We start from the raw sequence: 13,717 nt of genomic DNA, 5'->3' as shown, positions 1-13,717 counted from the left end.
TCTGAAGTGCCCTCCTTCTCTGCCAGCTAACTGCAAGCTGGGATGGCCTGTCAGGTGATTTCCTGATAAAATTGTTTACCCAATGCCTCGTGTTAGAGAGGGTGTATTTAAAGCGAATGGCGGCTGTGAAAGGGTTCACAGGCTAAATTAAATTTATAACTATGTAACACAATGTTTTTCACTCAAAACTGTACATTTGAACACAAGCTGTAGTTGGTTTGAAAATGTCTTTTCATTAAATATTAGATTTTATACTATAAATGTGCTGCTGATCTACTATTAGCTGAAATAAGAAGAGAAATCACAAGCTCTGAATCAAAGACAGCGTAGAGGAACTAGCAAGCACCATGTACAGTGTTGCTATTCTGAATTTCAACACCAGTCATCATTTGTACAAAAGTTTTCATTTCAAAGTTTCATATTCGGACAAAAGTATTCAGTCATATGATTTTGATTTAATCTCATGGCTGATTGAAATAATTTGTGGGCCTGAGTGTGTGCTAACTGCATTACGTAGTTAATATTTCTTACGTATGAATTTTTTTTTCCTTCGGGTGAATTTTATTATCCTAATCCAGTTCATGTGAGCAATGTGACCAAGCAGCAAAACAAGTTTGAATGCCTTTGTTCAACTGCTCTGAATCAGTTACTATGGACTATCAAAAACTTTGTCCATAACAAAGTTTTGTTTTTCAACCCAGTGCAAGCTCTACATGTTCTGGACATGATGCTTATGGCCGATAAATATATAGGTTAATCATTTAGTATGAGAACCCTGTATCAGAGAGTTTGCTTCATTCTTCCTGCATCAGTTAATTTTCAAATTTTATAATACACAAAGATTTCAAAATCTTCCATACCATGAACGAGCCTGCTTGGGGAAGACCATCAGTCCACAGACATTTGGCATGAAGCTGTTTTATCAGAACCCTCTTTCAATCACAGACCATAACCGAGTCTCCAGTTTGTTGTTTTTCCATTGTGTTTGACCTTGAGGTCCATCATACATTGCCCCCTCTCCTGCCTCATTCACGTCTGTGGATGTGTGTGGGGTTTCCAGTTGATAGAGTTTCATACAGGCCCTCATTTTCTCCTTTCTTGGTTAATGTGACAAGTATCTTCCCAATGAGAGGCTGGGGGTTGGGTTTTTATCTCCGGAGCGCTCAGGGATGGAGGCTTTGGGAGGTAAAGTGTCGTCTGTGAATACAAGAGGGTCTTTGTTATATCTGTCCTGGACCTTGCCACCTGGCCACTGCCACCTTTTGTTATCCTCTTTCAAAGTCTGCATGTTGAACCACCGCTTGAAAGATTACTCAACTTAACATTTTCTACAGCCAAAAATGTAAAGACAAACTTATTATGTCTGATTTGTTGCTGTAATTATTGCATATTTTGGCCAAATTAACTGATTGAATGTTTGTTGTCAAGGTCAATGTCGCTCTGACTTAAAAAACATGTTTCTGGCGATAGCTCAAGAATTTTATTCTTATTACACAAATGCATAATTGGATATAATTATGAAGTGATTTATAACCAAAAAGTCAATAGATAATTTCTGGCCATGGTTTGTCACAATATCTGAGGAGCAGGAGAGGAAACTCTGACTATATTTCCTGAAACTTGACCTGTTGGTGGTGTCACACAACTGCAAAGGCAGATGTTCTTGTTTGTTGTTGTTTTGAATTCTGTAGATGTAGGAAGTGGCCATGACTGACTGAGATTGTGTCCAAAATACCTCACTCATTCACTCCTCCCTACCCATGTAGAAGACTCTACAGTGAGCTTCTCTCAGGGTTTTCCTGCATAGAGAATTGCTAGTATGCAGCCGTATACATCATTTTTTGTGCCGCCCCGCCTCCGTATAAAATGTTTGTACTTACTATCAGAGAAAACATTATCAATGTAGTATCATTGCACGCTCGTCTGGTATGTCCATTGTTCTTCTTTCAATCAGCTTGAGCGGAATACATGATATGGCTGATATGGAAATAACATTTCCTCAATAGAAATATACGACGTGAATAGAACTCATTACATCCATGTTTTAACAGACAACACAAACAGCCAATGATAATGACAATAGAGCCTGCGGCGAACCAATCATGTGGCTGGAATACAGTTAACGCCACGGCAGGTTGGGTTGACGCACACAGCACAGAGTGTAGAAGAAGCAGCCAACAGCAGCACGCGTGTTAATGGTTGGGCTACAGCAGATGTGCACACCAGTACATCAAGAGTGACAGAGAGATCACAGAGAAAATGACGACAGTAAATGTTAACGAAAACCTGGGTGACAGCGTTACCAAAGAAGACCCCAACAGACACAGCCCAAGGCTCAAAAGACAAGGATATTATTGAAAACAAGGTTTATTGGAATTTGGTAGTGTGGAGATATATTTGCAATTTAAAGTACGACAAGAAGCAGAGTAGCGTCCAATGTAAATTGTGTCAAAGTTCCAGTAAAGAACACAACTTTTATCCTCTCAAGTAGAAATTACAGTAATAGTTATGTCATTTTATTGTGATATATATGTATATCAACTGATATGAAAAAGGTTATGGCTATAAGATTTTTCATAGATGTATATCACAATTCATTGAACTATTATCCACTGCTAAAAAAAAATGAAGGGAACAATTAATTGTCAAAGTAAAACACCAAATCACTTAAACTTCAGGGATATGGTTTTAAATGGTTTTGTATTTATTTTGCGCTTTTCTAGTCTTGATGACCACTCAAAGCTCTTTACAGTACAGTCTTACATTCAACCATTCACATACACTTTCATACAGTGCATCTATTCGCAGCACTTTGTCATTCTATGAAGGGCAATTCAGGGTTCAGCATCTTGCCCAAGGAAACTTCGGCATGCAGATGGGGAAGATTGGGGATCGAACTGCCGATATCAATGTGTTCATTTAGGAAGCACAAGTTATTGTGAAGCAATGTAACCTGGTTTGGTGCAAATGAAAGTGAACAGGTGCAATGGAGGTGGGAAAGCAAGACAACCCTCCAAAAAGGGAATGTTTTTTTTTTCATGTGGTAGCCATAGACAGTTGCTCTCTCTTATCCATCCTGACTGATTGTTCTGTAGTTTTGTGTTCTGCTAGTGTCCTTGTCACTACTAGAAGCATGAGGCAGTACCTTTAGCCCAATCAGGTTGCACAGGTAGTTCAGCTCCTGCAGGATGGCAAATCCATACATGCGGTCACAAGAAGGTTCAGTGTCTCCCAGCATTGTCTGCTACTGGTGTGCATGTTACTGGCCAAATCTGACCAAATCAGAAACAGATTCCATGAGAGTGGCATGAGGGTGGACTTCCTTGATTTGACATTTGCCAGAGAACAGCAGAATTGGCAGGTCTGCCACTGGCGCCCCATTCTCTTCACAGATTAGAGCAGGTTCTCACTGAGCACATGTGACAGGCGTTAAAGAGTCTGGAAACGCTGTGGTCTGTTAATGTTATGCTGCCTGTAACATCATCCAGCATGACCCGGTAGGTCACCAATGGTCTAGGTAGGCATTTCCTCGGAGGGTCGCACAGACCTATATCTAATGGGCAGTGGTACCCTGACTGCTGTTAGGCACCGGGATGAAATCCTCAGAGCGACTGTTAGACGTTATGCTGGTGCAGTGGGCCCTGGGTTCCTCCTGGTGCAGGACAATGCCCGGCCAGAGTGTGTAGGCAATTCCTGGATGATGAAGGAGTTTATGCCATTGACTGACCCTCACGTTCCCCTGATCCAATTGAGCACCTATGGGACATTATGTATCATTGCATCCAACACCACCAAGTAGTGCCAAATACTTTCCAGGAGCTCACTGAAGCCCTGATCCAGGTCTAGGAGGAGCTCCACTAGGACACCATCCACTGACTCATCAGAAGCATGCCTGCCCACTGTGCATACAGGCACAGTGGGGCCCTACACACTACTGAGTCACATTAGGAGTTGCTGTGATGAAATTCACGCAAGTTGGTTTAGTCTGTGATTGACTTTTTTAATTGGATTTTCGGTATGCTTTTGAATACAGCACTCAATAAGTTGTTGATTTTGGTTGCTATTTTCCTTTGTTTGGTCATTTTGCTATCAAAGAATTATACAATGTACATCAGTCAAGTTTATGATTTTGCAAAGCAGTTTAAATTAATGATTGATTTAATCATCACTAAATCTGCAAGTTATTTTCTTGATTACTCTCAATATGAATAGAGAAAAGCAGAATCCTTACAGGTGAGAAACAATTTAAAAGAAATTAAAAATAGTTGCTAATTTATCTGTTCTCATTACTTCAATATTACATGAGTAATCCGTGGTTATTATTATGTTATGAGTTCTTGGGGGGAATGCAGGCCCTATTTTGTGCATTCTTATTATATTTATGTATAGTAGAAATATCATGCATGGAAAGCCACAGATGTTATTAGTTTGAAGTCCAAGAAAACGCCAACTTTGTCATGTGTAACATAAACTAGGATTGTGACTGTCTCCAGTTTTAGGGCCTTGGCTGTGATTTTGAATTTGCGACAGTGCAGCAGGGTCACATTGCTCGTGTATGATGATGGATTTCACCATATTTTATAGGTTTATATAAACAGTGTCACATCATGTCAATGTGCATGATAAACAAAATATAGCACTGATTTTAACAAATGGTTTTTACCTTCTGATGTAACTGTGGTCAAAACTATGCATCAGTATGTAACCTATGCATAACTATGCATCATGTTTGTTTATTTAAGATTTTTAAAGATGGATGACTCAGTACAGTTGCCATTTGTTATTTCCTTGTGCTTGAGTGTTTCTGATAAAATATTGTATACTGACCTGACTATTGTTAATCACTTGACACCGATAGAGAGGGATGGAAATGGCCTTCAGGGAATGCTGCCAAATAAAGTTGGAATTCAGAATGATGTTGTTTTCCATTTCCATTAAAGAAGTCTGTTTGCATTAGAAACATCTGTAGGCTCTTTACATGTTGTGGCCACACACCAACTAAACGAGAGTTGTGTTTACAGGAGCACCTTCTAGTAACACTGTTGTCCCATTCCAGAGAGCAGGAGTGTGAGTCGGGGATTAAACTGCAGCGAATAGTTGAACTTCCTCGACTTCAGGAACCACTTATTCCCCGTACTCAGTCTGTGTACACCGACATACCTCTGTTGCCATTCTTTTACATCCCTGTTTGTGTGGGTGGTTGTGGAGCTGTGGGAGGAACAGCTTTAAACTCAACGGTCCTATTTGGGATGTGGTGAGACAAAGGAGTCACACAGAGTTGAAGATGAGAAAGGTAATTATTACAGGACTACACTGAGATTGTATTCATACCTGTCTAAAGATGCCATTCAGACAGTTCATGATTTAAAACAAATAAAAGCTCTGTAATTCAGCTCAATATAAAGCATTGCATCAACAAAACAAACACTGTGATTTATACATTGAAGACCAGTTCCTAAACTGGAAGTGATTCTTTACCAATCATGGGGCAGTCTGTCTGTGTCTATTTCTCAGTCCGATATGGTGAAATAAAAAAATGTATTTATCGAAATAATCTCGGGCAATTTTGTCCTCCGGTTTGACACAGATGCCAACCACTGCTGTAGTTATCTGAGGATGTAGAAGAAGACAGACAGTCAGCATGCTGCCCCGCCTACACTGACTGCTACAGAGTGCTGATCGCCAGTTTATTCAATTTTTATTAATATTGAATGTTTTGCATCATATCACACTGAAGCCGGCACTGCAAATTTGTGGACCATGTACAACAGACCAGCCAAGTGTGAAGTAGATAAGATTAATGTTTTTGAGAGGTGTGAATTTCACATATGCACAGACATAAATATATATAGACAGACTTGTGTGGAATTAGTCAGTAGATTTTGAACTTTAATATCTTTAAGACTTTTAATAAAGTAAGGCGTTCAAAATGTCAAACCATTTAAACAAATTATTTTCCTGGGTTTTCTTTATGTTTCTGGAGGTCTCGTGCTGAAGTGGCCTGGGGGCGTCTTTTTGAGCAAATCTTCTATGACAGCTGTAATTCTGTTTGACAGATTTTCTCCCTGATGACTAATTTCTGCAGTGAAGAATTCAGAGGTTGTCAAAGAGTAATTTTCACTGATCATTTATTTATTCCTCTGTGGTCGCTGAACATGTTGACACCAGCCTTCACACACTCCTGTAGGTTAAACTGGGCTAACAAAACACCTTTAGGCTGATTAAGTCTGAAGGACTCAGTTTGTCTGACATTAAAATACTTTTGATGTACTTAAGGTAATAAGGCTACAAATAACCCACAATGCAATACTTCATAAAAGACTGTTGTTACACTGTTAACTGCTTCATTCAAAAATAATTTCTGTTGTAATGACATTGTTTAATCATGAAGTTAAAGCCCTGTGTAGTATCCTTTCCCAGATATATAAAATATAAAAATTCCAGTAGATTTGTCTTGATCAGTTTTCTTTGGTCAAACTACTTTATCTAACAGGGTTCCTACGGTCATGAAAAGCCTGGAAAAGTTATGGAATTGAAAAATGTTTATTTCCAGGCCTGGAAAACTGCTGGAAAGTTTTGGGAAAGTCATGGAAATTTGTTATATACATTTTTTCATGCCTTTCATTTACGCTGAGTTTTAAATAGTTCATATGCTCTTAAAAGAAATACCCTCAAAATATAAGCAGGGATATTATCTCATACTAACCGACAAGTTCGGTGGGGAAGCAGGCGGGATAATGCACTATGCCAGGCAAGTGTAGATTTAAACATGCTTGGCTAAAAATGGAAAAGTAAAATGTCTTTTAATCAAACTATGTCTCTCATTCATTTGTGTCGTTTAGGGAAAAGGACCACACTCCCAACTAATGTAAATGAAAGCCAGCAATCATACTGTTTGTACTTGGTTAAATACCAGTCTAAGAAACACCACTTCTCTGTCTGAACTGGCAAATGTTTTTAATTGAGCCAATGTGAGAAAGGTCTAAGAGCATGAGCTCTGAGACGGCCCGGGGGCATTGGGGGGGCCTGGGCACATTCTTCCCCTCTCTTTAAACTAGATACTCAGACTGATAGACAGACACCACTTTGCCACACAGACACTTTCAAGAACTGATCGCACGGCCCCAGGCCAGTTTTGGGGATTTCACCAGAAAAACTTTAGACTTCTGTGACTTGTTGATGCAGCAGGAGCCCTGGTGAAAAAAATAATTCAGACTTCATTTGGTTTTGGTCACTGATAAATAAATACACACACTAATGATCTGCCCAGCTTTCTGACGTTCCAGCACCTGATAGACTGAATGGTTGAGCAGTTTGTGGATGTCACATGTAAGGCCACATTTGTTATCCAAGGCATTCCTCTCCCTTCCTCTAAAACCTTCTCCTGCCCAATTTTGTTTCCTGCACAGAAAATTGCGGCCATATTTTGGATGTTGTCTCACTTGAACTTTTTTGAAGTTTTGCACTTGGGCACCAAGAGTTCTCAAGTACTACCAGATGTGGTTAGTCCATCTCCCTTATTGAGGGGAAACCCGCCATTATCCAAGCTGGCAGCTTAAGTGGATGTTTTACCATTTTTCTCAGACTTTGTCTTTGTGTGCAGGTCTATTTGTTGTAAAGTAAAGTCTTTCATGTCTAGTGACCTTAACACGTTCTCACCAGCTGCCCTTTTATGTCCTCACACAGGTTTAGATGCAGAGCTTTACTATGTGCGAGATGATGTGGTGAATCACTATGCACTCTCCTTCACTCTGCCTGTGCCCAGTGAGACCAACAGCCTCCACTTCACATGGCATTCCAAGGCAAAAGTGAGTATATGTAGTGTCGGGAATGATCTACTATTCACTTCACTACATTGACACACATTTAAGACAACTTGTATGTGCTTTAGCAACTTTGGCTTGTCACTGTTTGTTTGTAGGTTGACTACCGGCTTGGCTACCTCGTGGAGAACCCTGTTGCCATGAACCAACCAAGAAGCAACATCTCCATTCAGGGGGAGGTTCCCCACGTTCCCTCTGGTTGGTCACATGCGCTCATTAACTTGTAGTGCTCAATATGCTTCTAGTTTTTAGACTTTTTTCTTAGACTTTCTCAAATTAGCTCATTAAATATGCAGTTTTTACTTGTGTTAGGATGCAAAAAAAAGACACTGATTAAAAAAGCTACAACAATACACATGTTTATTAGTGAGCTTTGGTGGTGGATCTACTCACTATAGAACATCACTGGTGAAACATAGAGCTCAACAGCATGGGTCTGGAAATAAAAATCCCATTCATTTTGAGAATAGAGATTGTGATTATTATCATTATCATCATCATTGTTGTTGTTGTTGTTGTTGTAAGCATCCAAGCCTCATACAAGCTATAGGATTGTGAAAAATGTTGCTACCCACAATTCCCGGGTATAAAGGTAAGAGGCTGTGATTGGTGGAGCTCACTGTTGTAATGGAAATGTTTCTCATGTTGCCTATGATCAGATCGTTCAACGTTACTTTACATTTACCACAGAGCAGCCATTATTTCCCTCTCTAACAGGCTGCAGTTTTTAGATGAGAGGAGACTTCAAAGGGGTGAAAATCACAGCCAGTCAGCTCATGTATGGGAGGGCCAGGTGATTCACAATGGTTTATGGGATGCCTAGTTTCTTCATTCTTGAAATAATTATGCACACAGCCTTGTAAGTTAACCTTTTTTTCCCGGTTCACCAATATTTTATTTGCTCCAAATCAAATGTTTTACAGCAACGATTCATCTCGTAGCATCGTCTTAAAACCCTTTTTTTTTTTTTTTTTTTTCTGAAATGTAAATGGAGATAGTGAGTCTTCCCCTTTGTATGTTGAATTCTGTAACCAGTTATTATTCACTGCTGTTGATTAAGTTTCTCCAAATGAAGATTGTTGTTTTTGTGCGTGTTTTTTTACCTACAGTCTTTAGAGTGGACCTCTTTTGTTCCGGTGAGGTGGATGGAGAGGCTGTTATAACAGTGCAGCTCAATCTGACCATCTATGCCAACAACTACACAGTGCTCAACTTCAAGAGGAGGAAAATGTGCTATAAGAGTAAGTATCCAAACAAATGCAGTTTAGAAGTATGTATCAATTAAATGTATTCACCCATAGTCTTTTCCACAGCAAAAATATGTACATACCACAGCGAAGATGCAGTTACTGAATGAATAGTAGTAGAACCATTGTTAGTTTTTTTTAAACCCCCCTGTGGGTTCCCAGATGCAACAAGTCAAAAGATCTGCTGTTAAAAGGACTTCTAGTTGACCAACGAATGAACTCTTAAGCACACACTTGTATGTCGCTTAGACAAATCAATTTTTTTATATGCTGTGGATTGTGTTGAGTTTTCAAGCTTTTTTTTCAAGCTCTCCCAGCACCTTTTGTTTGAAACTTGCAGTGGGAAATATATCTCTGTTTTCTGTATTCTGCTCTGTGCTATTTTCAAACTCTCTGAAGATAATAACATGTGGCCATGAGGCTTCTTGCAGTCTGCCCTGAGGGAAATTTTTTATTTCCATCTTAATAAAAGCGTCACCAAGCAGGATGGAAGAGACTTTTCCAGTTTCACTGACGCAGGGCGCAAACAGATCCATTTCCTCTGCAGGAAACTCTTCTCTCTTACCACCTGGCAAATGTGCCATCACAATACCCTCCAATTCCCTCCAAACCTGGATTTTTAATGACAACTGGAGACAGCACTCTGATAGTTCATTGAATGTAGCACCCAAAACACAATCATGATTAATTCAGAGACCAAGTAGAACCTGTTTGAACCTTGTGCCTGGTTCAATGACCTGTTTTCCACCATTAAAACTAGCAAATGTGCATTTCAACATGCCCTAAGTGCACTTTAGACCATGCGTTTAGATCATTAAAATAGAGCCCGTAGTCATTTTCGACGGCTGGAACTTTTCATGGAACCCATAAACCCTGTGGGAAATTCAAAAGCTTAATTACAAAAAACATTTTGGGTTTTGCCTTTGGGCCTAGAGTCTCTGTTTGTGGGATAGTTCTCTGCCGTCAGCAGGAATGATCATCAGAATCAGAAGGTATTTATTGCTAAGTATGTTTACACCTACCTGGAATTGCTCTGGTTTTTGGTGCATACAATGATCATAAAAACACAATCAATACAACACACATAAGAAATACAATTAAAAAACAATATATAAAATAAAAATATATAAAAGATATAAAAAGTAAAGTGAAATTGACACAGAAGAACAGTGTCAAATTGCAATATGCAATGTTATGCAATATAATACAATGTGTGTTAATTTAACACATCCTTGAGGTGTGGGGGCGTAATAATAGTCCAAGTCAGGTGTGTGTCCCAGGCCTTGTTGATAAGGCCAACTGCAGCTGGGAAGAAGCTGGTCTTGTGGCGTGAGGTTTTGGTCCTGATGGACTGCAGCCTTAGCCTGGATGCCAGACAAACTTAGCCCCGCCCACAACATTTTTGGTCGGGCAGTTCGGTCTGGAGTCGCTCCGTTGGGAAAAATTATGCCCGACCGGGCCAATCAGATTGTCAGGGCGGGCTTTATACGATGATTGACAGATGATCAACGGTAACGTAATCAACCAAGTCATCAACGTGCCCTTGGGTGGAATTTTCAACAAACATGCCTGCCGCTGGAGAGCTGAGATGTGTAGATGCTGCCATCGAGTCTGTTTTAGAAGACATCAACAGCTCATTCATTTTGAAAGAGGAACAGAGAACGTGGAGGCGACGCCAAAGCACCACGCTAATCCCTATCGCCCCGGCGCTTGGCTGTTCACAACGGACACTGAAGCGATGCTGAACCGCCGGGCAGCGCTAATAATATCACCCATTGATCCAGTAGATCGCTGCACGGCTTTGTGCCAGTAACACCGGAGGTGCACCGCGCTGCACCAAGGCTGCCTCGCGGTGCTTCAGCCTCCGGTGTGACCGGCACAAAGTTTTAACATGGGAGTTGATGGGAGCCAGCTGTTATTTAAGGCTTGGCGCTGCGCTGAAGCGTCCGGTGTGAACCCGGCGTTAGTAAATAACTCACAATGCGTTGCTTAGCATATGTCACATACTACGTTGCTCTGATTGGTTGTAGGTCTATCCAATTGAGCGAAGAGGAATTTTACTTCCTGGTCAGTTGAAACACGCCCCATAATCACAGCCCAATGGAGCGGTCTCAGACTCACATTCTGACTAGTATTGTGAGTCTGACAACGTCAGGCTACTGCAGCCTCCTTCCAGAGGCCAGAACCTCAAAGAGTTTGTTACCTGGGTGGGAAGGATCGGCCACAATCTTGCCTGCAACGCCTCAGGGTCTTAGAGATGGCAGATTGCAGCCAATCACCTTGTCAGCAGAACAAAAGATATGCTGCAGCCTGCCTTTGTCGTTGGCAGTGGCAGCAGCAAACCAGATGGAGGTGGTGAGGATGGACTCGATGATGCAGGTGTAGAAGTGCACCATCATTGTCTTTGGCAGGTTGAACTTCTTCAACTGCCGCAGGAAGTACATCCTCTGTTGAGCTTTTTTGGTGAGGGAGCTGATGTTGGGTTCCCACTTGAGGTCCTGGGAGATGATTGTGCCCAGGAAGCGGAAGGACTCCACGCTGATGACTGGGGAGTCTCTCAGGGTGATGGGGTTGGGTGGGGATCGGTTCCTAATCCCCACCAGAGATGAGCCCAATGAGGGTGGTGTCGTCCGCAAACTTAAGGAGTTTAACGGACTGGTGAATGAAGGTGCAGCTGTTCGTATACAGGGAGAAGAGTAGCATATACTGCATATACGGGATATTACTGATTAGTTTATGTTGCTTTAAAATACTGGGACTAGGGAGTACTAACAGCTTGTATAATGTTATTGACCAGTTTTGGATATAAGTTGAAAATGTAGGAGTGAAATGAATACCGGTTTTAAGATTAACCAGGGTAGAATTCCAGACGGTTATCATTAAAACCGCAGTTAATTACCACGTGGGTTTGTTTTGTGCATATGTAAGTTCACTTTGTGTTTCTTTGATTCTCGAGATTGAATGAGACATGTATTTAAAAACAATGGAAAAAAAGTCTGGATTCATTGATTAATAGAAAAAATTGATCTGTTTGTGTGAAGAGCGACAGAGACACACACACCTGTAGACGGGCAGATTATGACGCAATGCACTGTTGTAACTTTATTGTTGCAGAAGAAGCAAAGCCCTGTTTATCCAGGAACATACAAATGAAATCAGCAGATTTTTATAATCTCAGTTCTATGTTTGAGTGATTCTAAAAAAGCAGAAGAGCAGAGTCTCTTGTTGACCGGCGCTGAGCAATGCACGTCCAATGCAGTGGCACTGCCCAAGAGGGGGCCAGCGGGGCAACTGGACACAGTAAAGGCTACAATCAGAGTTTTTTTGTTACCACACAAGTCTTATTGCATTGATGTGGAGCTCGTAAAAAACGATGCTCATAAAAGTGATATCACAGTTGATTTAAGTAAGGGGATAGTCTATCGTAGGTTATTTTCTCTCAATCGGTGCACACTACCAATAGTCACTCTTTCTAACGGTAGATGCTCTGTGGCTGCGCACAGAGCCTCCAGTGCCCACTTAGTTACCGCAGCACAGCCGACTTTTAACAAAAAAAATTTAATTTGAAATGAGAGAAATTCATTAGGTTGAAAATGAATAATGTTTTTACTTGGGTTGGTCTTAAACAACATCTTTAAACATGAATGTTACTCAGTAGAGCACATACCTCGACCAAGTCCCGCCAGTCTCCTTAGATTCATCAAGCCACACCAAATTGCACACAATTAATAATTTCTTGAGAAATTCATAACAATTTCAACAAACACAATATGTCACAAAGATTCATTAAAATAATTTCATTTATTCTGAATTTAACACACTTTTCACAGCATTACACTGCATTAAATCTCAAAACTGCGTTAGTAAATTCTGCCATGTGGATGATGTCTGCCTCTCGATCTGACTTCATCCCTTCTTTCTTTCCTTCACAGGAATTGATCCTGACTCAAAGATTCCCATTCCCATTCCCATTCCCATCAACAACATCACTCATGAGCGGCCTGACTGTAAGTAGGACTGTAATATTACTTTCACATCTTGCTCTGCTCTCTCTCTCCACCAGCTCCATCTCCATGTCCTCCCTGGTGTCATCACCCTGATAAGACAGGCTGAATTAGTTTTAAGAAGTCTCTCTGTACAGCAACGATCGTTAGTCAGACTTTCCATAACCAAGGCATATGATTTCAGAGCCCAGAGAGAAGGATGCATTCTGCTGTTGAAATGTGCTCCGTCAGCCCCCACCCGTTGGAGTGGGTGTCCTCTTCCAGTGGGATTTATTCTCTTTGAGCCCACTGCCCCAGTAACAAAGCACCATTAGTGGCTTGTCTCCCTTCTGCTTCGGTAAGCCCAAGGAACCTGGGGCGCTCAGAGGCTTTTAGAGAGGTGATGAGAAAAGCTCTCAGACACTGGATCCTGGGCACAGCCTCCACTATTCCAGGCCTCCATTAACCCTAAGTGGAGCCCTCAGTGCACTTATCATGTCTTTCCCCCTCTCTCTCACTCACTCATGTCTTTATCCCAATGCTTTACCTCCATTTTGATGCTCTGCTTTTTTCGTAACACAGTCAAGGCTTTCGTAATGACAATGTTATTTTGTGTACTGCGATGTTATAGTAACCAAAGATTTCCCTGAAATTGTTAAACTGT

The 13,717-nt window shown here is 40.9% G+C and overlaps 1 protein-coding gene across 3 annotated transcripts in view; it reads left to right on the top strand.

Annotated features, from left to right (window-relative positions):
• ryk (receptor like tyrosine kinase) overlaps positions 1-13,717 on the top strand; it is a 44,486-nt gene that overhangs the window by 8,590 nt on the left and 22,179 nt on the right. For all 3 annotated transcript variants that reach the window (XM_062395404.1, XM_062395405.1, XM_062395403.1), the window contains exons 2-5: positions 7,687-7,808; positions 7,922-8,021; positions 8,933-9,064; positions 13,003-13,077. In XM_062395404.1, coding sequence (XP_062251388.1) covers positions 7,687-7,808; positions 7,922-8,021; positions 8,933-9,064; positions 13,003-13,077 — 429 coding nt within the window. The remainder of the gene's footprint in view (positions 1-7,686; positions 7,809-7,921; positions 8,022-8,932; positions 9,065-13,002; positions 13,078-13,717) is intronic.

Source organism: Platichthys flesus, chromosome 9 (genome assembly GCF_949316205.1).
Source record: "Platichthys flesus chromosome 9, fPlaFle2.1, whole genome shotgun sequence".
Classification (NCBI taxonomy): domain Eukaryota; kingdom Metazoa; phylum Chordata; class Actinopteri; order Pleuronectiformes; family Pleuronectidae; genus Platichthys; species Platichthys flesus.
This window is presented reverse-complemented; position numbering and strand designations above follow the sequence as displayed.